Source organism: Eublepharis macularius, chromosome 2 (genome assembly GCF_028583425.1).
Source record: "Eublepharis macularius isolate TG4126 chromosome 2, MPM_Emac_v1.0, whole genome shotgun sequence".
Taxonomy (NCBI): Eukaryota; Metazoa; Chordata; class Lepidosauria; order Squamata; family Eublepharidae; genus Eublepharis; species Eublepharis macularius.
Window position 1 is genome coordinate 68,649,342 of NC_072791.1, and position 26,539 is coordinate 68,675,880.

Here is a 26,539-nt window from a genome sequence, read left to right on the forward strand (position 1 = left end):
CAGAGCAGGGATCAGACTGTTCCACTTTATCTATACAATATGTATACAATAAATATATACAATAATTAAGTATACACACCACACTGGTAGTAGGGGAAGAGAAATCCGAGCCTTGGGACTCTGGCCAGCTGTTGCTCCTGGGCAGAAGTTATTTACCCCACAGCTTCCAAGCTGACCCAGGCACTAGCAGAACCTGAAATTTCTGCAGGAATATCCTTATGTTACATTGTGTGATTATAATATGTGTGACTAGCAAAGAGTTCATCAAACACTCTTCACAGGGGTCAATCCCTGGATAGTGCTTCCTTTTCTATATTTTAACGTCTTTCTCCATTATTTTTATATTTGCTCTCAGAAAATGGAATAGCCTGTTTTGAACGTGTGCAGTACTAAGAAACAATTATTCAGAGTCTTCTCGGACCAAAGAAATGTCCCAGTTCTTCACTGGCTACCTCATGGCTCCCCGTCAGTTGTCCCTATGCCTAAGTCACAAAATCTGCCTAGAGATCTGCTAAGAGAGAGTACTGACGCTCTAGTCCTTACCTTTACTTGATTCTGAATTCTGTAGTGAAAACTTTCATTCCATACTGGGTCTTTGTTATCATTCACAGTATAAGTCTTTGCCTTTTGCATCGAAGAAGTTGGCAGCCATAAAGTCACATAACAGTCAGATTGGGTTACTGTTTCAAACAATAGAGTTGTTTAGTGGCTAGACAGCAACATGTCACAATTAAAACTATTTTAAACTGTATATGTGTATGCCAGGATCTGGACCACAAAAGTGGCTTGTGTCCTTAGTTATGGAATTAGGCCTCTTGTGAACAAGGGCCGATATCCCCTCCCATTTATGAAACAATGGTTGGAATTATTCCCACTGGTCCCCTCTTGCCCTGCAGCCTCTTGTGCCATACTCCATGCCATTCCTAACGGTCCACTGACCTTGAGGAGCACAGTCCATTAGCCGTGCATCATCATGGACTGCCAAGTGCTTGACTTCTTGTGGGCACACCATTTGATGGCAGAGTACATGTTTGCATCCAGAAGGCTCCAGGTTCAGTTCTGGTATATGTATAGGGTAGGAGGGCCTTATCTACTCCCCTGGAGGACAATCTCTTGGAGGCACAGGATTGGGTCTGCGGTGCAGCAGCCAAGCCCTCCACAGCAGCAATCACCGCAGCCAGGGCTGGGAGTCCCCACAGGCATGAAAGCAGAGCATGTGGAGCACAGCTGAAGCTGGGAGCTCTGACCTCCACTGCACTGCAGTCAATGAAGCCATGGCATCAATGACATGCAAGCCCACTGGCAGAACAGGCTGGGGAAAAACCTCAACAGCACAGGGATGGGGTAGCCCTGAGACAAGTGGGCATGGCTGTTGCATCATCCAGGCCACACAGTTTGGAAAGGGCCAGCCAGCCCTGCTCTACAGCCAAGCCTTAAACAGCTGAGAGGGGTCAGGGAGAGTCCTCCAGAGTGCAGAGACAGGCTTTTTGTCCTGTCAATCAACTTCGAGGGAGGGAGGTTCAGACCCTGATACTGGGCAGAGTCTGGGGGTGGGGATCTACCCATGACAGTCCTGTATAAAGAGACCTAGCTGGAGATGTGAGGAGGAGATGGAAAACAATCCTGCAGAGAAGAGCGGTTGCGAGGTGCTGTAAACTCCCTCCCCCCTTTTCTGAAGGTCACCCAGTAGTTTACCTGGAGGACAAGAGAACCCTGGAGGGCTTCCCCTGCCCCCTGGCTCTGACCCCCTGTTGGCGGAGCCTCTCAGTATAGTAAAGATCTCAAGTAACATGTTTGGGGGAAATATCTGAGACCAAAGAAAATAACTGATAGAGTAGACAATAACAGGCTTGATGGAGCAAAGATTGGACTCAGTGAGTTGGATCCAGCAATGCATGAAAAAAAACAAAACTGTACTTAAGCACAGATCTGCTTGCAGCAACACATAGCTCTTTAATATAATTTTTAACAAAGTAACAATGTGCCTATGGAGCAAAGGAATGTACAAGGGATGGTTCACATGATTTCATTTAACTTGGTTTTGAAACTGTAACACAAGTTGTGCTATGAGCTATGTTTTTTTGCACACGGAAAAGGTAGCAGGGAATGGGATACAGTCTCTTTCACTTAGAGCAAGCAGACAGCAAGGAGGAATTTTTAGCACCTCCATAAGGACTGTTGACATGTGGGAAATCTTCTATAGGATACAACTGTGTATCATTTAGCAGCTTCATATGTGACCTCTCCTTTTCTCAAGTCCATGACAGGTAATAAACACAGGTTTGTTGAGGCCTCCATACCTGGATGGCTTCAATGTGTTTGGTTTTAGGAGTCACCAGCTGAGCATGCTGCCTATGTAATCTTGCATGCGAACTAGCCAGCATTTTTAATTTATAAAGAATCCAGACACAGATAGATATAACATTGCCAGTCATGAGCCTTCTTGGTGATAATGGGCAAGGCTACTTCTCTCTTTAGCAAAGAATGACATACATCCAGACACTGAAAAAGAGGATTACCCGTATGCTTTACTCATTTCCTGGTTACACAAGTCATAGCAAAGCATAATAGCAACATTATGTTCAGACAAGATTGCACCATCTTCCTTCCATTTTTGAGGCTGCTGTTGTCCTGACACATATATACAACTCCCGCAGCAACTGAAGCACGCTATCAGCCAGACACCATTATGTGAACAGCCATCTCAACCCCGCATTCCACCTCATAAATCTCCAGAGAACACTTACTGCACAAAGCAGAGCCACTTAGAATTTATGGCATCACGGGCACTTTACCAAAGGTAGCAAATAAGGTATTAATTATTACCACACATACCAACTGGGCTGGACATGATTGTGATATGTAACTAGAAAGCATGAGAAATCTCTAAACCACCTGAGGCCTGGGTGAAGGCAAAAGTCCACCAAACACATTGCTTCAAACAAATGACAAAAACTTATTACAAGAAATCACATGGCGGTCCTATATTTTCATACCCATACACCCGCATATTTTTTTAAAAGTGTACCATCCACATCCTGTTGAAATAAATGTCAAACCTCCCCTCAAACTGAATTCAAACTGGAGATGGGCACGATCCAAAAAAAATTGCCAATCCAGCTGATCGTGGATCGATGCCAGTGATGATCCCGACTAAATGATCCACATCGAACATCTCCTGTTCCCGATCCGTGGATCGTGGATGCCAAAGCGGGGCGCGCTGCTATTCCCAGCTATGTGGAAAGGTGAGTGTTGGCGGCGGTCACCGGGCACAGGGAGACAGCGACGAGCCGCCTCCCCTCAGGGGGCAGTGGGTCTGGCCGCTCGCTGGCGGCACCCCCCATGTGCCCGCCCACCAGGCCAAAAGGGAGTGCACTGGTGAGAAAAGAACAGTGGGTGATGCCGGCGGCATCTGTGTTTGTGTTTGGCCTTCTGTGTTTGGCTGTCAGAGCTGCCTATCAGGGTTTGCAGGGATGAGATTGGAGTGCCCATGGCTACAGGACACCCCCTTCCCCCTTCCTCCCCTGGGTGTCTTCTCCCAACTGGTGACTGCTTTGCTGCTCTGTGGTTGGAAGGAAGCCCTACTGATCAAGGAAAGCTGGGCTTCCATTCGGGTTTCCAGGGTGACAGAAGGAGGGGAAACACAGCTCAGGCATTCCCCTGGCTCTGTTGCCCTGGGAATAGATTACTGGCGCCTGAGTGTCTGGCTTCCCGATCCGAGCACGATCCAGCCCCGATCTAGCCCTGATCCAGCCCCCCTCCCGATCGCTGGATCGTTGGCCGTGGCCGATCACGATCCGCTGGGTCCCGATTGCGTGATCGCTATTATCGTGGGGTTTTTTGGATCGTAATTCGGACTGTGCCCATCTCTAATTCAAAATAATTGCGTTGCTGGAGTAGGCTTATCTAGTCCAACATTTTAGCTGCTGACGTACCCAGTAATATAATTTATTATTTTATTTATTATCCCTTTAATTTATTATCCCTTTAACTAAAGAATACACACCAGGGCTATTTTGTTCTTGTTGTTAGCTCTCCACCAAGCATCCAGAATTGTTTTCTTTGTCTCTCATTTCCCATTTATCACAGGGAAATATTGTTTGCTAAAGGGGGCTCACCCCAACTTACCAGTGAGCCACATTGCAATGAAGAGGTGAGGCGAAGTGGAGAGCTGGGTTCTCTAGCTGTTAGAATGGACCAATGGTGATCTGCTCACTTAACTTTTCCTGTCACTTTTTAATGATTTATATAGCTTCAGCTAGACATATCATCATTTTTGGCTAGGTAGAATGTCATATGACTGAAAATTTGAATAATCTAAAACCAGTCATAATTTTATATTATTGACACAAGTAAAATTAGTCTTCTTAGAAGATATCATGGGTCAGGTAATATTAAAAATGCTACCCAGATAAGGAGTCAGGGTCTTGCTAAAAGAAATCTCATGAAGATCTAGGCAAGAAAAATTTGTGTGTGCTTATTAAAAATTCAGTGCATTTCATAGTAAACTTGATTTTGAATCAATCTTAGATTTAATTGGAAGGTGCTAGATGAATTAATCCTTCTTGCTTGTATTTGTTACCTCTATCTTAATGGTCCTTTATATTTTGGTATCTTGCCTTATTCAAAGGATAAATAAACATAACACTCTAATGAGAAGTCTCTGTGTGTCTTGGTTGGGAGAGTAAAATGTAAAATGTAAAAATATTTGTACTGACAGGCTCTCCTGTTTTTAAGTCTCTGTTTTTAGGTCTCAAAACTAAGGCCTTCGAGCTGCTCAGAGTTGGGATATAAATCTTGACACTGGACAGAGAAAGACTTAATATAACACAGATAAGCATTCCATTACACTGGACAGGGCAGGGCCAGATTGAGGGGGGCCGAGGGGGTAGTCTGCCCCCAGCGCCGCCAAAGAGGGTGCGCTGGGCGCAGCTGCCAGCCACTGGGAGCACGCTGGTGGCAGCGTGGCCAACTGAGTGGCCACCCGCGCCATTTGCCTGCCCAGCAGGACAGGGAGCACACAGCAAGCTGGCTGCCCCCTCAGCCAGGCAGGTGAATGGCATGGAGAGCTGGGAGGCCACCCACGTCACTCACCTGTCCCGCTGAGGGGGCGGGCAGCTTGCTGCCCGCTCCCTGTCCTGCTGGGCAGGCGAATGGCATGGATGACCTCCCAGCTCTCCGTGCCATTCACCTGCCTGGCTGAGGGGGCGGCCAGCTTGCCACACACTCCCTGTCCTGCTGGGCAAGTGAGTGGCACAGAGGGCTGACAGGCTGCCCATGCCATTCGCCTGCCCAGCAGGACAGGGAGCACGTGGCAAGCCAGCTGCCCCCTCAGCCAGGCAGGTGAGTGTCATGGGCGGCCTCTCAGCTGCTGGCACTGCCGCTGCTCTGCTGGCAGCACACCGCCCTGCGTGATGATGTCATGACATGACATCATCATGCAGCGCTAGGAGCACATGCATGAGTGTGCAAGGGCAGTCGAAACTGGGTTGTCCCAGGTGCCGGGAGCCCAAGATCTGGCCCTAGGACAGGATACTACATCTCCTGCCATCCTATTTGTTGCCCAGCAGGTGGGCTGGGGAGTCTATCATTGAATGGCAGGCAGTTCATTTGATGCTATGGATCCATGCCCTATGCTGTTACAATGCTCTGACAGTTGTAATCAATAATGTTGTGGTCAATGTTCTCCCAAAGCGCATGAGTGTCTTATTTGCCCACAATCCTAGCCTCACATATGCCAACACAGCTAGAAAAATTGCATGGAAGCTCAGTCTCTGCATAGGTAACTGTGCTGCTTAAGAAGAGGTTTAAGCTGAGAATGAGATAGGAGAACAGTTCCTGGGGTTTCTACCTGATTTGTACCACCTGGCACTTTATGGTACTGCGACTGCTGACTCACCTTGGATGTTTTCACAAGTAACTGTGCTACTTAAGCAAAGGCTTGAGCTGACACGCAAGCCTTTGATGTGAGCAAAGGATTCTTGCCCTGTGGCCCTTAGCCTGTGGAATCTGACAAGCTACAGGGTCCTGATGAACTTGTGAAGTACTGGATGTGTCCTGAGCTACAGTGAACTGGCAAACAATCCTATTTCCTGTATGTGGAGCCAAGCTGGCTGAAGACAGCTGATCCTGGGCTACCGTTTTGTACAGGAGGGAGAGTGGAGGAATTCCATTGTGTTGCCTGTCTTATACCAGATGAGAGCTGAGGGTCCTTGTGTTTCCGTTTTGTTCAGAACTAGATGGGAGCTGGCCCCTGGACTTGTCTTGTCCAGATCCTGCTGACAGCTGGCACCAGGACTGTAGTAGTGTTTAAATGTGGTTGTTAATTCTTGTATCACCTACTGGCTGGAGATGTGTCTGAGGGAGCAGAATGGGGTGTCCCTTCTGATTCTTCTTTTGCAGTTTGGTGCCCCTTCTGATTCTTCTTCCAGCCAGGATGCTGGTGACCGTATCAAGCTCACACCAGGCTACAATATCTTGCTTTTAAATTCCAGGTCAGTTACAAGCAAAACAGTGGCCATTCAGGATGAAAGGAGTGACCAGGCATGTATCACTGAGATAATTAGGGGAGGAGTTAACCTCTCCTAATTATCTCCCCCAGGGTACTCAGTGACACCACCCTGGTCTGTCCCTATGGCTCAATATCCTGTCTGGGGCTTCATCGGTTTTGAGAGTGTGTATCTAGCACTGGAAGAGCAAGACAGAATTGAGATTCTGTTAGTGTACCATTGCTCAACTGTTTCCCTGCCTGAGGTGGTGGAAGTGCTCTTGGGGGTGAAGATGCCTAGGCAGGCTGTTTTGGGAGACTTCAGCATCCAGGCTGAGGCTACCTTGTCAGGGGTGGCTCAGGATTTGATGGCCTCCATGATAACCATGGGCCTGTATCAGGTAATAACAGGCCCAACACACTGTGCAGGTCACACTCTTGATCTGGTGTTTTACTCTGGGCAAAAAGAAAGGGATCTGTGATTGTAGAACAACTCTAGGTCTTCCTGGTAAGTTGTCTGCTCTAGACCCTCTTCAGTGTGGCTTCAGGCTGGGCTAGTGGATGGAGACAGTACTGCTGCAGATAATGATCTCCATCTGAATGTAGACAAGGGCTGTGCCTCTTTGTTACTCTTACTGAATTTATCAGCAGCCTTTGATACTGGGGACCTTGCTATCATGTTGGGACATCTGGAAATAGAAATAGACATTTTGGGATGTGCTTTGAACTGGATTACATTGTTCCTTAAAAGCAGGAATCAGAGTGTTGCTGTTGGAGACCAGTTGTCATCAGTGTGGAACTTACCTTGTAGGGTTCTACAGGGTTCAGTCTTATCCTGTATGCTATTCAAACCCTATGTAAAGCATTATGGGGAAATTATTTGTCATTTTAAAGCTGGCTGTCATCAATATATTGATGATACCCAAGTCTGTATTTCTTTATCCAAATTGGCTGGTGATATTGTAGAGGTCCTTCCCAGCACCTTACTGCTGTAGTTAAATGGCTAAGACTGAACAAGCTGAAACTGAATTCTAGTAAGAGAGAGGTAAGGTTGAGGTCTTCAAAAATATTGTGGTTCCCACTTTTAATGCAGCTGACACTGACTCAGTTAACAGCCTGGAGTTATACTTGATTCTGCATTTGTGTTCTCCTTTGTAATCAATTTTCTGCATTGTGGTATGCCATGCCTTAGACAAGTGTTTGCATTGTTATCCAGTTCTGTAATCTTAGTCCTACAGCATTGTTTATTGGATGTTTTATGACATCTGACTGAGTCCTTTTTTATATTTTACAATCTGCCTTGAGTGTCAGTAAGAAAGGTGGGTTATAAATGAAGTAACTAAATGAATAAATACACACACACTATGTCTACTCTCAACTGCATAAAAATGTGCAATAATGCATACAAAATATAACAGGTCTACAAAACCAACCATGAAAAGTGGAAATCCCAAACCACCAGGGAAAATATACGCACATGCAAAAAAAGGTGTGTGTGTGTGGGGTGGGGGGATTTGCTTATCCCTAGTGCAGTACCCATGCAAGAAGGGTCCTCACTGGGCATAAGAGAGACCTGCCCCCCTTTCCCTCCCCAGTGACATAGACATACTCAATGTCAGGCTTGTCAGGGGACAGGAGACCTACTTTTATCACCCCTATATTAATCTACATCTCTACCGCACCCCTAATCATTCAAGGAAAGAAAGCTTAGAACTTTGTTTCTTCACTTAATGGAAGAGGAAGACCAGGTGGAGATGTGAGATGCCTACAAAGGTCTTTCTCCTTGTGATGGCCTACCATAATGCTTTCAGTGTATATGCGCCATGGGCAGAACGGTGAAACAAGTCTCAGTTATGTCTTATGGGGAATCCTTCTCCATGAGACTGTTACATCCATGATGGACATTTTTAAATGTGCATCTTTGATTTTATATTTCTTTCCAGATTTTCCACTACTGTGTCTTTACTCAGGGAAAAACATTTGCTTCCTAATTTTTATCATACTCAAAGCCATTTCAGTTTAGTCAAAATAGATATTTTATGTTTCATCAGACCACTGGAATTAACAGTTATAAAGCTCTTATAACTTAAAACGTACAAATTTTACTGCCTGAAATATAATTCATATGGAAGCTACTGTGTCCAGGGCACGTTAGAAAGAGTCTTGGCAATACATAACCATATTATGAATCATGGCCAGTGGAGATTTGTGATTGGCAAACACCCCTTCAAAGTGCTCAGTTTGACAGTGAATGGCAATTTTAAGAACATCAGTTCACCATCTTCACACCCCACCCCTGGTCATTATCCATAGCACCTGAGTCCACACATGACTTAGATCTATATCTTTCAAATAAATTCAAATAAAAATAATTTGAATTACATCTTTTAATATAATCTGGCATGGGGTATAAAGAACATCAGCAAAACAGTATGTGCTTTTAATGTTGTGCAACTGAATCACTTGAATTAACTAATAACAATGTGTACTTCTAAAACTTTTAATTATACGAATAAGTGGCTTCAATGTACTTTGGATTATTCTTAATGAATCAGAACTGCATGTTATTATAATAAAATATAAATAAAAACAACTAAATATCTGCGCACAGTAGTGAAAATAATGGATATGCCCAAAATAGAACATTTACAATAGTTTATTTTTGTGCACTTGATCTGTCACATTTGCAGTGCACTCAGGGCCAGCGCACCCACTGAGGCAGGTCCGCCCCCCGTCGAGCGCTGATGCACTGAAGGGGGGCGCTGGACGGAGCACCGGATGCGGGGGCACGCGCCGCGGAGCTGGCGGTGGCAGCGCTGGCGGCTGAGCAGGAGGAATGGGAAGCCACCCACACGCCGCCCCAGCTGCCTGCTGAGCCTGGCCCGCAGCGGCTGCAGCCTGCCAGCCCTCCCACCCCATGCTGCCACCGCCGCCAACACGTGCCCCTGGCTGGGCGCAGCAGCCACAGGCCAGGTGCAGCAGGCATCCAGGGTGGCACGCAGAACAACAGAGCGGGAGGGCTGGGATGATGCACGTGCACCTCCTCAGCCACCCGCCACACCCAACCAGGAGTGCGAGCAGCCTCCGTGCACCGTCCCAGCTGCCCACTGCACCAATGGGGCCAGCTTGCTGCGTGATGACATCCCACGCAGTGACATCATCATGCAGTGATGTCATAACGCAGTCCGGGGGGGCTCACACTCTGTGCATGCATGTAGGGGCAGCAACGGTCCTGGCACTGCCCCCAGCCTCAGGCACCAGAAACCCTGGCACCACCTCTGAGTGCACTCCAATAAAAGGAGTAATAATTCAAATGTACAAGCTTGCCAGATTGTTATCTACTGAACACTGTTGATGTTCTTTAGAACCAGTTTAGTGTATTGGTTAAGAGCAGCAGGACTCTAATCTGGAGAACTGGGTCTGATTCCCCACTCCTCCACTTGAAGCCAGCTGGGTGACCTTGGGTCAGTCACAGCTCTCTCAGAGCTCTCTCAGCCCCATTGTTCTGAGGATTGTTCTAAGGATAATAATAACACTGACTTATTAACCATGCTGAGTGTGGCACTAATATGACCTAAAGAGTGGTATATAGGCACAAGGTTATTATTCTTTGCCTACCCGTGGAATAATAGCAGCTCTGAGTTACATGTGATATAAACCAGAAAAATAGCAAAGGGGGAAATGTTAAAACTGCTACCTTAGAACATCTGCCTTCAGCTTATTAGTTGTCCTATCATACATATCTATCTAAAATCTAAAGAAACAGTACTGAGAATCACCTTCATCATCATCAGTAACACATTTCCTCTAGAAATTAAAGACCTTACAACAATCCTATTAATAAATTAGGCAGAAAGCTAGTCAGGCCATTGAGCTGTAAAATTGAGAACAGAAGGTTTTACTGCACCATAACTGAAAACTCTTCTACATTGGGTTAGATCCAACAGCTTTTACACCAATGAAAAAGAGAGGAAGGGATCATCTTTGACCACCAAAAAAGGCTATTGTGGGAATCATGGCACCTGCACAGACCTGCACTTGCACAGGTGGGACGGAGTCTGCAGCAAAGAAGAGATTTAGATGAAATTGAGTGAGAAATCAAACTGCCTCCAAGTCAATCAATCCACCCCAATAACTTCAGGAATACCTGGGAGTGAGGGGACTCAGAGGTCTCCCAAAGAAGGGAGAATCATCTAAAACAGTCTTTTTGAACCTGTGGAAATTCTAGACAGAACTCAAAGCCAATGATTGTTTAGTCTATCCCCCTAAACATATTTCAGAGAGTTATTGATATCTAAAGAGTCCTAGACTATCCTACTGTGCACGTCTGTTACTGTTATTTATTATGTCATGTCCAATTGTTTGGTTTTTTAACATTGTTTCAGCTCTGTATCAGATTTTTTCCCCCAACTGTCTGCAATCTATGCCCTATTATATTGTTTATTGAATGTCTCAGCTATTGATTGTATTGAATTACATTGTGTCTTCCACTTTGAGTCTCAATGAGAAAGGCGGACTATAAATAACATAAATAAATTTTTGAAAACAAAAATTAACCTACATGGTTGTAAAATTTCATTGATGATCACCAAGGCAGTATATTTAATAGAGACGATGCTCTTTCCCAATCTCTCTCCTGTGCTTGGCAATATCACAACTTCCTGTCCCAATGAACCTCAACACGTGGGTGGAACATTGAACAGGGCTCATGCACAATTAATCCAACACACATAGACCTATGTAGCACATAGGGGTGCCAGCCAACATCCCTGGGAGCTTTCAGCGTGGGATGAGAGGCAAAAATATTTGGCAACGTGTGATGTAACATTCACTGGAAATCCTCTAAGTGACATTAGTGCATTAGGCAACATCATGGCCATCTCCATAAACTCCATGGTAAATACAGGATTTTGAGCAGATGTGACGTCATGCATTGCAAGATACCACTTCTGACCTCGTGCATTTTTGCTGTAAGCAGCATTTCTGCCATTGCTGTAAGGAGCAAGGGCCAGAGGGACGGCCCAGCCAATGGGAAGCATGGCAGGTATCCCCTATAAAATTGAGAAATTAACCATGCAACTTGGGCCTATATTAGGTGTTTTCACCTAATATGTGGGTGTTTCAATTGTAGTTCTTTCTCTTTAAAAAGGTTTTTTTAAAAAAAACTTGAATTGCTTTCATTATAATCAGTGCTAAATCTATGCAATCAATTCCTTTTCTATCTCCACTAGCTTGAATGGGAAATAAATTTTTTACCTCAGGGATTCTACCCAGCCCCCCAAGAGGAAATGCATCCTATTTTATAGCCAGAGGCAAGTTATGTAAGTATTGGAATTGACTGAGGGCCCCATTTACCAAGTCACATCCCAGTCCCTTTGCCCAGTTCAAGTTCATTTACCTGATCCATACAAGTATTTTAAAAGTAGTATAGTGATTAAATAATTGATCTCTTATGCAGTACTTCACTGGTTCACATCCCACTACTGCCTAATTAGGTGGCCTTGAGCAGTCATTCCTTTCAGCCCCAGCTCCTCAGCTATATAGTAGAGATAATAACAACACTGACTTTGGTTGTTGGGGGTTTTCCGGGCTGTATTGCCGTGGTCTTGGCATTGTAGTTCCTGACGTTTCGCCAGCAGCTGTGGCTGGCATCTTCAGAGGTGTAGCTACACCTCTGAAGATGCCAGCCACAGCTGCTGGCGAAACGTCAGGAACTACAATGCCAAGACCACGGCAATACAGCCCGGAAAACCCCCAACAACCATCGTTCTCCGGCCGTGAAAGCCTTCGACAATACATCGAACACTGACTTTGTTCACCACTCTGAGTGGGCTCTAATCTGTCCAGAAGAGTAGTATACAAATAAACTGTTGTTATTATATCAAATTATTGCACCTACACTTAGACTTTGTCAAAGAGAGAATAACAGCAACAGGTGAACATTGAGGGAAAGCATCATCCAAACTAGAGAAAGATTACTAGTACAAATCTAGAGGGATTGGGATACACCATATTACCAGAAATTTGTGTAGGAAGGTGGAAGGGGAAAAAAACGATCATCTCAGCTGTGGAAAGAAAATTCCTTCCTGGATTTAAAGAATGCTAACATCCAATTAGACTGTGATACCGAAAGCAAGATGAGTCCATCCATCCACCCCCACTGTGCATTATAGCAAGCAAGCATGAGCTAAATGTTCTGCCATCTAAAGCTGTTGCACAATTGTCCCTGACTGCTGAAGGTCACTAGGAAGCCTGCTTCAGCCCTCAGTCTTACTGGTGGCCCTTAAGATATGGTACATATTCCTCATTGTCTCTGTGCTGTGTAAGAGAATTTGGGTATATGTATAGAAACTGGCACTATCTCCAACCCATTCCAGGACAACAGAAAAGTTTAAGGGTGCTACCTCCCTCTACAACTTTTAAAGTCAGGAGGAGGCAGAACTAATTACAACTAGACATGGGCACGAACAGCATTATGAAAGGAAAAAACCCACGAACAGTGCGTTCGTCTGTTTGCGAACAAGCCATTCATGAGGCCCCATTCTAAACAAACAAGTGGTCATTGCAAGCCTTGTTTGTTGCCTTCATCAGCTGTTCGTCAAGCCAGACAATCTGGCACCTGCAATCAATTCCCTTGGCAACCAGAGGCAGGGACTGAACTCTCTCTGAACTCCTTCTGGCTTTCCTTCTGGCTTTAACCCTTCAAAGTACTTCCAGCACAGAGGCCCCTTTTTTGCCACTGTGAAGAGAAAATGACAGCAAAGGGGGGGACCCATGGATCGTGCCTTTCCTAGGATGCAATCTCTCTGAAACTTAGATGATCACCGGAGGACAGTGAGGACTATGTCCCGTGCAAATTTGGTGGGTATTGGACATTGGGAAGGTCAGTTTGTAACCCCTCAAAGTAGCTTCCAGCAGAGAGTCCCGTTATTGCCACTGTGAAGAGAAAATGACAACAAAGGGGGAGACCCAAGCATCATGCCTTTCTCAGGGTACAATCTCTCTGAAACTTGGGGGATCTTCGGAGGACAGTGAGGACTATGTCCCATGCAAATTTGGTGGGTATTGGACATTGGGAAGGTCAGTTTGTGGGGTGTTTAAAGGGCCCTGCTCCTTGCACATGGCAGGAAAGGGCCCTTTAAACTATCAGCGGGCAGGTGGCAGGCAGCAATCCCCCCTGCCACCCACCAGCTGATAGTTTAAAGGGATCTTTAAAGGGCCACGAACAACAAAAATGTTTGTGAACAGGGTCATGTTCGTTACTGTTTGTTGTTTGTGGATGGCAATGAACAACGAACAGCTTGTTCGGGTTTTTTCCCATTTGTGCCCATGTCTAATTACAACTGGGCAAAGTACTTTTCTTCCAATCCCTACTCCTCTCCAGACTCTTCACTTCCTGAGGGTCAAAGCCCTAGTGTATAGCTTTCTGAACACACCTCTCAAACCAATCTCCTGTCCCAGCATACTTAGTTGTGAGGGGTGTGAGCAAACCAGTTATTATTCCTTTCTCAGTTTTTACTTTTTTACTTTCTTCTTCTGATGCATAACTATCCTCAATGGTTTATGGAGCATGCTCAGTTCTCAGTAGTCAATTGGGGGGATTTCTTCTTCAAATTATATACCTGAGACAATTTTGTGTAGTGGTTAAGAGCAGCAGGACTCTAATCTAGAAAACCAGGTTTGATGCTCCACACCTCCGCTTGAAGCCAGCTGGGAGACCATGGATTAGCTACAGTTCTCTCTGAGCTCTCTCAGCCCCACTCACCTCATAGGGTGATTGTTGTGGGGATAATAATAACATACTCTGTAAACCGCTCTGAGTGGGTGTTAAGTTGTCCTGAAGGGCAGTATATAAATCAAATGTTGTTGTTGTTGTTGTTACCTGAAGAGTCCCAGAAGCATGCAGATACTCTGGAACTATGAAAAAAGGTGGGTTACTTGGACATTCCCCCCTCCCATTCACAAACGTTCCCCAGTCCAGAATTTGTTATGGTCTGTGAGGTGTTCAACTTTTCTCAGCATTTCATCTCTCCTGATGCATCCTTAGTTCTTTCAGACCCTGGAGGGCGCTTTTTTTCTTTTCAACAATTTATAGTCATATTTGCACATCAGGCGAATATATAGCAACCACTATCTGGTTTGTAGGTGGACAGATTTGAGTGCTTTAATGAATAGCACTAGCCAACCTGTCACTTGACTATTAGATAATTATTTTCATATTTGAGTGATTTTCATCAGATTAAGATCCAGGATGTGGCATGTCTGCTAGCAAGGAGACCTATACTTGCCACAATCCTTCATTTCAAACATGGTTCATAACTATGGGTTGGTGATAACTACCTGGAAGAGGAGAAATTCATATCCCTTTAATGGGTTGTTATTTACCAGAAGATGTTATTTACCTCCACAACATGAAAAGATAAAGCCTACTCCCACACATAAAGCCTCAATTAAAGAGACAGGAAGATTTTCTCCAGGTCTGTTAGCAACCCTATGCTAACAATGCTTAGAGTTATGGTCAGTGCAGACGTAACCTTAACATTAAGAACTTTAACTATAAGCTATCTGAAGAAGGGACCTTTGACTCTCAAAAGCTTATACCATGAAAATTTGGGTATCTGAGTTGCCCCCCTCAAATCCTCCTGTTCTACTGCAGAGCAACATGGCTACCTTCCTGAAACTTTGCCATAAGGTATTTGGAAACTGAAATGGAGAAAAAGGCCCACATAAGAAAGCATGAGGGGATGAACATAAGCCCGGAGAAAGATCCTACTTACCTAACCATGGTTAAGAAATGAAGTGTTGATCTGCACTGGACCACACAGAATGGGGTCATCTTTTTACACAGCAAGACTTCAGGACGCAAAATGAAGGGCAGACAAAGGGTCAAACAAGACATGAAATTTTTTAAAAGAGTTGGGTAAGGGTTCCTCAGAACCAACTCATGTTCCCTGCAGCCACGCAGCAGTAGGGAAGAGCTTTTAAAAAATAAAGGAGAGTCCAAACAGCCTCAGAACACCACCACAAGGGAAGGAATAGCTTCTGCCTTCCCTCACAAGCTTATCATGGGGGAAGGATATTTCCTTGTTTTTAACTGCTCCACATGCACAGCAAAAACAGAAACCCCCCTCGCTATTTTGGAAAGGGGATGCAGCAGCCCTTCCTCCCCCTGCAGTGGCATTCTGGGGCCATTTGGGCTCTCCTTCATTTTTTAATAGCTATTCCTCACATCTGCTGTGTGGCTGCAGGAACCCAAGTTGGATCTTTAAAAATCTGCATGTCTAGTCTGACTCAAAGAGCCTGAGAGACTGACAGCCATGGTAAGCCATTCATTTGAGTGATTTTCTCAATGGCTTCAGAAATGTTGGGAAAGGAACTAAATTGGCACAGATAAATAAATTGGACTTCCCCATACGATGACCCATTGCACAAAAAAGAAGCAGCATGTCAAGAGATCAAAAATAAACTTTATATGGCAGCCATAATGCAAAAATAGAGGTGAATGCATTTTATTATTGGTTTATTAAATTATCATCTCAAAACATTCTGCTTTAAGTGTTGCTTGACCAAACAGGTTTGCAGTAATAACTTTCCATAACCTAATGCTTTGGGGGGGGGGGGGAATTCATTTGGAGCTTACAGTATATTATTTAAGGGAGAGGCACATCTTTTTCAGCAAATCTTTCCTTTTACAGGCAAGATTTCAACTACTTTGATGCAACATCTTCCCATTATTCATGATACCATCTGGCTCCTTCATAAATAAAAGCTTGGGGGTGTTGTTAATCACAAGCTTCCATATGCAACATACAAGCAGCAACATGCCAGAGACTGTAAAAATCAGCAACTTCACCAGTCTCACTTGGGATTGCACTGACATCTGTGATTACTCTAGTATTATTTGAAAGTAAGTGGTGTGTGGAAAATGCAACATCACAAAATAAGGTACACCTACTGGTAGTTCTGCCTTTGTAGGATACAATTCACTTATTTGATGTTAGAAATGTCCATAGAGAGGGTATTGGGTGCACTTTCCCAAAGAATGGGAAGGAATTCCTGAGTTAATAGTATACTGAATGAAAGGGATTTGGCCCAAAGATACTCTTTGATCTTTCATACATTTGTTGGCTTCGGGATATGATCGTATTAAATTAATAATGATACTTATATGCAATCATCCACAGCAAAATGTTTATCTTTATCCCTGATGCAATTTCTTTCAACCCCCAGAAAGATTATTTTTAGGATCATGGGATCAATGTGAATGAATAGCCAGGTGGGCTGGAGTTACAGTGAGAAGGGGGTGAAATCCCCCCTTCTCCCTCATCTGTCAGAACAGCCCCACTGGCAGAAAAGGATGTCACTTTCAAGCCCTCCCGCCTCAGCTGTTCATCTACTTGAGTTCTGAAATTCCAGGGATAACATTTCTAGGCATTGAGAAGGACTACTGGGGAGGGGGAATGTGGTTTTTTGGATGCAAGTGAATTACTATTATTACTATTGGTGCCAGGCTTCCAACTGTAGCAGGAGGCCTCCCTGCAATTCACTTTGATGGGGGTGAGGAGGCCTGGTGCACTAGCATCATGCTGGCATGTTGGTGTAACTTTCGTTTTAAATTGGAAATTACAAGAGATGTTTTGAAATTTCGCAAAGAATCTGGTTTTGGGGCTTTTTTGAGAAATGCCAGCACAACCCCAGCAACATGTTGACATTGCTTCCGTTTGCACAGGGAAAAAAGTCAGTGCATCAATGGTGGTGTCAGCACATCGATTCCAATGTCCTGACAGCAATGGCAAGGACCCCACACCACCACCACCTTGTAATGCCTTCCTCCAGTTGCTAGGTTTGTCCTAGCAACCTCGATGAAGATGAAGAATTTTAACTTTGTCAAATATTGAGAACTGATTCAAACCTAAGGAAGGCCTGTGAGTACATGGGCTACACTATCTCAGAAGGCTTGAGGGGGAGAACTTTGAATGTAACCCACAGCATAAATATACAAAGAAAGCTTGCACATTGAAGGAAGGCTAGGCAAAAAGGAAGGCTAAGCCACAAGTTCAGCCTTCCATATGGAAGCAAGTGACCACCTTTGTGCATACTTAAATGGTACAGTCAGATTTCCTTCTGAACATTTGAACTGGCTTTTAGTCCATGGCTTTGAAGGTCTTTAAATCTAGTTCTACAATGTCACACTCCAATCTGGACACCTGGCTTTAAATTCATATTTGCTTCACTTTCCACATATAGAAAAGGTCTATTGCTTTAAAAATATATAAACATTAAAAGAATGGTACGAGAAATCAGAAGGAGACGGAGACTTGGAAGTGCAGCCATGAAGGACATAGAAAAGTTCCTTAAGGATAACGATGTGTCACTGAGGACCAAGATCAAGATAATCCACACTATGGCATTCTCCATTAATAATAACAGCAGCAGCAGCAACATTAGATTTATATACCGCCCTTCAGGATGACTTAACACCCACTCAGAGTGGTTTACAAAGCATGTTATCATTATCCCCACAACAACAATCACCCTGTGAGGTGGGTGGGGCTGAGAGAGTTCCTAGAAGCTGTGACTGACCCAAGGTCACCCAGCTGGCTTCAAGTGGAGAAGTAGGGAATCAAACCCAGTTCTCCAGATTATAGTCTCGCACTCTTAACCACTACACCAAACTGGCTCTCACATCCATACATTACAATTTATTGATATGAAAGCTGGACAATGAGGAAAGTTGAATGACAGAAAACTGATTTATTTGAAATGTGGTAATAGAGGAGAGCTTTATGGATACCATGGACAGCCAAAAAGCCAGATAAGTGGGCTCTAGATCAAGCCTGAACTTTTAAAGCACCAAATAGTGTGATGCTGAGTACCACAAAGACCACCTTCTCCAGGATGAACCTACCCATGAGTTTAGATCAGCTAGAGAGAGCACACTTCATGCCCCATTGCCTTCTGAGGCAATGTGACAGGGCATTCTCGGTAGTGCCAAAACATTAAAATTCACTTCCTTGAGATATTTATTTTAAATATTTATATGCCAACCTTTCTCCTTTGCTTTTCAGGATCAAAAGACACAAGGTTAGTAATAATTATAGATGGGAACGAACAGCAATACGAACTAGAAAAAGCCACGAACAGCCCAATCTGCTGTTCACAAACAAGCTGTCCGTGAGGCCCCATTCTAAATGAACAGGTGGTTGTTGCAAGTCTCGTTTGTTGCTCTTCCTGTTCGTCAAGCCAGACAGTCTGGCACCTGCAACATAGGCAGGGATTGTCTGAGCTCTGTCTGAACTCTTGCTGTTGCCCTGGAAACCCCAATCTAAGCCCAATTTAGCTTGATAGGCAGGTCTTCCTTTCAAGTGTGGAGTTCCAAATTTGTTACAACAAGGGAACAAAGAGCAGGGGGGAGGGGGCTCCCAGCTCCCAGCTCTGACTTTGCCAACAGTGGAGAGGGAGAGAGAGAGTTGCTGTTGGCATTTTGATAGAGAGAGTGCATTGGAGCTTGGATTTTCTTTGTATGTGGTGGGATCTACCCCTTCAAGTTCCAGGGCTGCTGCCAGACTCTGGGGCCAAGCTATTATTCATTATTGGTACCTTTCCTGCTGCCTGCTCAGGTCAGGTTTCTGGGAGTGATGCAGTAGGGATCTTGACTTGGATGATGGCTGGAGGAGAGCCTGCTGGCCCCCACGAACAGCCAACCACAAACATGTTCGTGAACAGGGCCATGTTCGTGGTTGTTCATGAGTTCCTGTTCGTGGATAGCAATGAACAACGAACATCATGTTTGGGGTTTTTCCTGTTCGTGCCCATCTCTAGTAATAATAACGCTAAAACAATGTAATAAAACAAATGTTAAAACAGCGGACACATAGGAACAAGTAGGATGAGCCAGCCCTTCAAAATGTAGATCTGTACATCTGTTTCCCTTACTCCTGGGCCTTATTAGGCTGCTAAGACCTGGCCTCACCTGCCAAACTTTTGCAATAAATTGACATTATTAAGATTCTTATGCTGGTTTTTAATTCTAGTTCCTAGCATTAATTGAATTTTTTCAGTGTATTCCTGTTTTTTTTATGATTGACTGGGGCTTTTAACTGTCATGATTTTACTGTATTGCTTTATATGTTATATGGAAATTATTTCCTTTTAATTATTTCCTTTTTAAATTTCATTTATATTATTTATAGCCCATCATTCTCACTGAGGCTCAAGATGCATTACACAGTGTAAGTCAATACAATCAATGGCTCGGGCATTCAATAAACAATACAACAGGGCATGAATTGCAGAAATTTGAAAAGCATAATGCCAAATACTGAGACAAAACATTGCTGGAACAACCAACATGGACACTACACCATAAGAGTCAACCTAAATCAACAGATAGTATAGTATGCAAATGCGATTCTAATAGGGTTACCAGGTGGCCTTTTCATCCAGTGGAAGCAAAAATGGGGAGCAGGGTGACATTGTGTGATGTCACAACATCACTTCTGATTGCATGTTTTTTCCAGGAATTCCAGTGTCATTATGGTACTTCTGGGTACAATGGAACACTGCACAACGCCTATTTTTGCTCTTGTTGGAGCAAAGAGTGGTGGCATGGGCAATCTGGTCAGTCAAGATACTAGATTTATACTTGAAATAAATAAAAATGCCTCAAACGCTTGTGTATAGTCTACTATTATCTTCTGTATAGTTAGATGCCAGATCCCCTGGCCTTAAACCGGGGGACAGGGTTTGGGAGGGGGGTGCACGCACTCTGGAGCCTTCCTTTGATTTTCATCCGATTTTAACACAATAGCCCTGTGCTGGGGCTTTCAGCTCCTTTGTCATGCTGGGAATAATGTAATTGGCCAAGTGAGTTGTGGCACAGGGCAAAGGCTGGGAGCGGGGGATTCTCTGCACACACCAGGGGACTACCAGCGCTATGTATAATGCTGATATAATGCACATTATGTTGCTAGACTTTTTTTCCTATACCACAAGAAAAGTACTGTGAACAGTTGATGTACTCACAAAGGTCTGCCTTCCGAAGATTTTTTATCTTTATGATCTTTACTGTGAGTAGGCTGCATGGAGCAGGCTCTGTCTACAGAACAAGAACAAACATGAGGCATGGATTAATATCTGACATTGTGGAAGACAAATTCACAGAATTTATCCCAAACCATTCTATAAAATTATGAACAAAAGCAAAACTTTAAAAAAACCCACTTTAGAATAAACCGACTCCTTGATCCTAAAGACCTGTGCACCTGCAATGTTACAATGCTGTAGGTACAGTAACATCTGACTGCAAACCAAGCCTATGCTGCCATACTGCCTGAGAGCAGAAATGTTATAAATATTCCCTAAACCTGGTTTGCTTTGAAGGCCCAGAAATCTAGGCAGCCTCACCACCTGGAATGGCCTAAGGTTGCCAACCTCCAGGTGGGCCTTGGAGATCTCCTGGAATTACAACTGATGTCCAGACTACAAAGATCAATTCCCCTGGAGAAAATGGCTGTTTTGGAGAGTGGGCTTCATGGCACTATACCCTGGTGAGGCCCCTTCCCTTTCCAAATATTGTCCTCCCTGAGCACCACCTCCAGATCTCCAGGAATTTTCCAATCTGGAGTTGGCAACCCTAGAATAACCAGTGCAAAGCTTGTTGGCCCTGATGATCTTAGGGCATCAACAAAAGCTAGAAGCCTCTCTAGGAATTAAGAATAATTTGCTTTAACCCTTTACTTGACATGAAATACTAAGAAGTGCTTTCCTGTAGCAAGAACGCACTGTTAGCATTTTCAGCACAAAGAGTTAAAGTGAGAGTATATGAATTTCTGGAGAGGCTTTTCCTGTCTGTTCCTAGAGGATGTGGGTCTGTTTCTGTGTGTTTCACACTCTCCTTAGTTTGTCATGCTTAGAGAGGGTAACGGAGGAGAAGTAAATCCCATTGAAGCTTCTGGGACTTATTTCACGCCTTTTCTGCTCTCCGTTTCCTTCCTCCACCTCACCGTGGTGCAGCAATGGGGCATCCTACAACTGCTCATGATATGGCTGTTATGAATTTGGCTTATGACAGAGCTCATTGTGTCCAACTTTTTCTTGACGTGATGATCGAAAGGATCAGGCTATTTGTTTTTCATCTTATATTTCCATTCCACATGGCCTTCTGTACCTGCACAATCCAAGGAAGGGTGCTGCGCAGTGATTGTGAGGAAACGGAAACTCATTCCCTGGCATCTCAGATTTTTTTTTTCTTCAGAACAGTCCTGAATTTAAGATACAAGACCCTGATCCAGCCCCAGCCAGTCTGCAAGTCAATGGCTTAAATGCAACCTGATCCTATTCAGCAATTTCTAATGAAGCAGTTTGCAAGCAGCAATATCTGGCTGTTTCTGTAAGCAGATGGTAGGGTGGTCATGGTCAGGAGGTGGTGCGAAAGTAACACTTTTTTCAATCAGCAGCATGCATGTTTTCAACAAGAACATAAACAACAGTCAGTGAGGGATGCCAGCCAGTGAGTGACTGCACTAACTAACTGAGCAACCGCTGCATGTTAGTCTGACAGGTAGGCAGGGACTTTTCCCCAAGCCCTCCAATTGTTCTCAGAAGAGGCTGATGATTCTTGGTGGTAATTCTACTGCTTTCTAATGATTATTTCCATTAATGCCAGCAGGTGTATATGGTATCTCTTCGTGGCTCAGAAAGTGCTCTGATAAAAGTGTTAATATGTACTAGGTACACCTGCCTAGGCTTACCATTCCCCCCGCTGGTGGTGGGGGATCCCCCATCACCAGAGGGTGCTTCCCACTGCCACTCAATTAGCTGTCAGGGAAATATGGGGGGAAATGGGGGGAATATCAGCAGTGTTCCAACATGGTGTCACTCCCCATGTACTCCCCTATGTCAGTATGTTGCTGGGGGACACTGGGGACACTCTGGTATTTTGCCCAAATATCTGAGCTTTCCTAGTGTCCTCCAACAACAGGCTGATGTCACTTCCAGGCACATGGGTAGTCACATCAGCAGATTGCTGGTGATGTAATTACATTGCTAGAGAGTCCCCTGTGACCCAGTAAGTCCCCCCATCCACTGGTTGCCAGTGGAATCCTGGGAACCCTGAACCTGCCAGTTCTGGTTGCATCCTGTTTGCATCCTCTCAGTCTCTAAAAGGGACCTGATTTTTTGCCAATCAGTTCCATAGTTTGTTGATCTGTCTTTTGGTGTTCAGCAGGTTGTGTCACCATATTCCTTCACAATATTCCTTCCTAACCATTCCGTACAGAAAAATTCATTTTTGCACATGCACATTTTCACATAGCCCGATTGGATTCTATTACCCCACTTCCAATCCTTGGCGGTAATTGCTCCATTCATCAGGCGATTGTTTGCCCCTCTATGACGGTAATAAATAAATCATTCATTCATTAGACAATTGTTTAAATAGATAATTAGATCACTCATCTCATGTAAATCAGTCATAAATGAATGCTGTTTCAACAAAATCCTACCCTCCGGTGTTCATCTAAGTAGTACATAGTGACCTTAATAGCTGCTGATTAGTTTGAATTGGCATTCTTTGAGCATGTGCAATTTTTCAAAAATCCAGTGCAAACCAGATCAGCAGGCATTCAGCATGAACTGAATAGATCAGGTGATAGACTGTCATCTGATTGACACCTTCAAGTGCAATAAGTTCGACTGCTGAATTTGTTTGTGGCAAAATTCACTGCATCCTGAATATGTACACATATGCCTTCACTGACACAGCTGTAGAGCTGGATTTATGCACAAGCTAAGTAAACTAATGTTTAGGGCCTCAGATTATGAGGGGCCTCTAAATTTTGGGGACACTGCTATGGGGCCTTTTAATCTCATGGTTGCTGGAGTCTTTGGGGCAGCGACTGTTGCCGCATACTGTTATGACCATGAGCAACTTCTCTATGTGTCATTTTAAAGACTTCTAGGCCCATTCTTGATACTGCAGGTGATGGAGCCTCATGTTCTTTAGTGACATAGATTCCCTGGCAAGGACCAGAGGCAGTCATCTTATCCTTTTCTTACAAACTGTCTGTCCCAAAGAAGTCCAATAAACCTTATGATATTGCAGCTACTGCAATTTTAATAGGATCAGGCAATTTTTCCCCTTGACTTTCAGAAGTTTATTGGACTACATGGGCTGCTAGGGGGCCAAAAGTACTCTTGAACTTTTCTGGAATGAAATGCCTGCATGTAGTTCATTCAATCTTGATGCTAGATAGTTCCACCAGCCCCCCAGCTCCCCAAAGATGACAAGGGTGGGGACTTTGGGTGGTTAGATGAATATGTGTGATTTCAAAATTCCTGTTACCCAAGCAGAATGAGAGAAACAGATGCTCTTGCAAAGACTGGTGGTGTAAATGGCTCATCAGCTGTTTGCCCATACCGGGGAATCACTGCAACAACAGGGTTTTCCATTTATATAGCCTATAGAAATCTATCTTCCCTCTTAATGCCTAGGTCATCCAGGAGAACTTGTGGTCCTTCAGTTCCTCTCAAGAGCAGCCAAAATTCATACAAAGCAGAAGTGGCCCATATGGGGACCGGTAAGCTTTTGTGGTCTGTCTGGCCTTGCCTTTGGCTGTAACCATCACCATGATATCTTGGGCCAAGCATCCTCCTTTGCAACCTCTGAACCAGCTCCCTCTCTGGTGGCTTCTGAGGCAAGTTGGTTAGTTCATTGTTGGCATCCAGAATGAGTCTTAAGAGGCTGGTGTCTTGCATGGATAAAACCTCTTGCCTTGCTATAGCCATGCACTAAGCAAAGCTACCAACGTTTGCCACTTTCTGTATAAATCAGGTAGCTGACTACCAGGTACAGGAGATGCAGTCCTTAAGTCTGATTATGCATTGGGCAAATTTACCAATCAATTAAATGTAAAGCCTGATATAGATTTGGTAGGTAAGCTCAAGCAACTGCTTTGATATCGCTTGCAAGGAATACTATTATATTATTTTCTGTGGGCATTGCTATCCTGAGTTATTTCCAAGCAGAATGAGAAAAAAGATCCTCTTGCAAAGACTGACAGTGTAAATGGTCCCAAACGTTTCTGAGAAGCACTCTGCAGCAGCCCAATCTTGGCAGACATGTTTATGAATAAATCTGAAAGTCCTTTTAAAATGACATCTGGTGAACTAGTCACCAGAAACTCTTTAAAAGGTCGGAATCTTACCCACAGAGCACGAGAAATATATACTCATCATTTAGCTTTATGCATACTGAGAAAAATCAGCTACATCCTACTAACTACACAGCCCTTTAAGTAACTAAAGTAATTGCATTTTTATGAATATATTTTCCTGTCATTGCATTTTTACAAATATAATTTCAGTTTAGTCCATGAGGGGGGTGGGGGGGATTTCTTTTATGGCGGCTTTCCTAGTAGATTCTTACCCCCCCCCATTTAAATAGGAGGGGGGTAAACAATGATGAAACACAAACTTCTTTTTTAAAAATCTCATAGTTTAACTTCAGCAAAATTTCTCATTTTGCATTCTAGTGTTAATAGGATGTTTACTTATTCCCCAGACATCTTTTGCTTTCAGAACAGGGATACAGTTACATGCCTGTGCTGATCTAGCCACATGGTTCAGCAACCTGTACTTCAGGGATGGACTAAGACTGAACACTTGTTTCCTCATCCAAGTTAAAGCCGTGTGAATTATTCACATATAAATGTACATTCCATTTGACAAATAGATCATCAGTGTCTCAAGGGCTTTAACCTTTCCTTCACTTTCACTGTGGCCATCTTTGCCTCAATCTCAGTTGGTTATCAGGACAGGAACTTGTCACTTCCTACCCTCTTTGGACAGCATTGTTACCCTAAACATATTAATCAAGACAGTGGTGTACCTGATAAATGACTATTAATGCTGAGAAAGATATTTTTTACCCAGCTGCAGATATCAGAGAAGCAGCAAGCTTACATCTGCACTGAGGAACCACTGTGAAAACAAAAACCTTACTGCATGGTTCAGATGACAGATCAGACAATATAGATTTGAGCTTTTATTCTTCAGTCTCTTACCTTCTCCTTGCTTGAAAATATGCCCATTGTGACTCTTGTGTGGTGGATCCTACAGCAACTTCTCGCAGGTAACAAGAGCTGGAGCAAATTTACAGTCTTTAAACTCTGAACTTGATGAGCAGGTGTTTTGAAACCTGACTCACAGCTCCACCCCTCTTTAATTCCCCAAAATGAAGCAATCCCAGTCATCAAACTATTTTGCTAAGAGCAATGAACAAATGCAAAGTATTTGTAGCTTCAGTGAGTAGGAGGCACAGGAAACTAACACCATAGATCCCAAACATGTTTACTTGGAAATAGGTTCTGCTAAGCAATGGGATTTACTCCCCAGTAAGCATATGTAGGTTGCCGAGAATGATCCCTTAATGTTGGTCTACTAGCAAAAACTGACTAACAAATATTTCAAATGCCATGTTAATTCATCTCAGTGGTCTGATAATTATTTAAATGCCAGAAAAATAATTTTGGAAGAAAAGGAGTATCACGCATTGGGGTGGATTCAACCATCTTCCAAGTGGCCTTTCTCCAGCCCAATGAAGGAAGGCTTCAAACTTGAGCTAAAAAGAAAAGTGAGGTATAAAATGTTTTAATAAACAAACAAACTTTGCTCAGTGAAGCAATAGGGTAGGGGTAGGATTCACCCCATTATTCTTAGTGCTGGTAGTAATCTTTAGAGGTTTTTATTATGTTGTGTGGCTCCTTCATATAGTTAGTGAGTAAAACCAACCTCTACTTCTTACCCCTGGCAATTTCCTGTGGGATGCTCACTATGGGTCTCACCACACAAGACAAAATACACTCGAATTGCACAACTAATTTGAGTGTATTTTGTTATTCAGGTGTATTTGAGCATAATATGTGTGTAATTCAAGTGTATTTTGTCTCATGCGGTTTGACCCTATGTCACACAACTCACGGAGCATCTAAGTGTCACAGCTGGGGAGCAGACTTGCCATGGGGATGCAATTTTCAACTACATCCCAGTAGA

At 43.9% G+C, this 26,539-nt stretch overlaps 1 protein-coding gene across 1 annotated transcript in view; it reads right to left on the reverse strand.

The window, feature by feature from the left end:
• LOC129324171 (cytosolic phospholipase A2 epsilon-like) overlaps positions 1-25,634 on the reverse strand; it is a 77,887-nt gene extending 52,253 nt beyond the window's left edge. Inside the window, exons 1-3 of the mRNA XM_054971228.1 lie at positions 25,552-25,634; positions 20,513-20,585; positions 544-680 (exon numbers count right to left, since the gene is read on the reverse strand). Of these exons, the coding sequence (XP_054827203.1) occupies positions 544-680; positions 20,513-20,585; positions 25,552-25,578 (237 nt within the window). The 5' untranslated portion in view covers positions 25,579-25,634. The remainder of the gene's footprint in view (positions 1-543; positions 681-20,512; positions 20,586-25,551) is intronic.
• Positions 25,635-26,539: the final 905 nt, after the last annotated feature.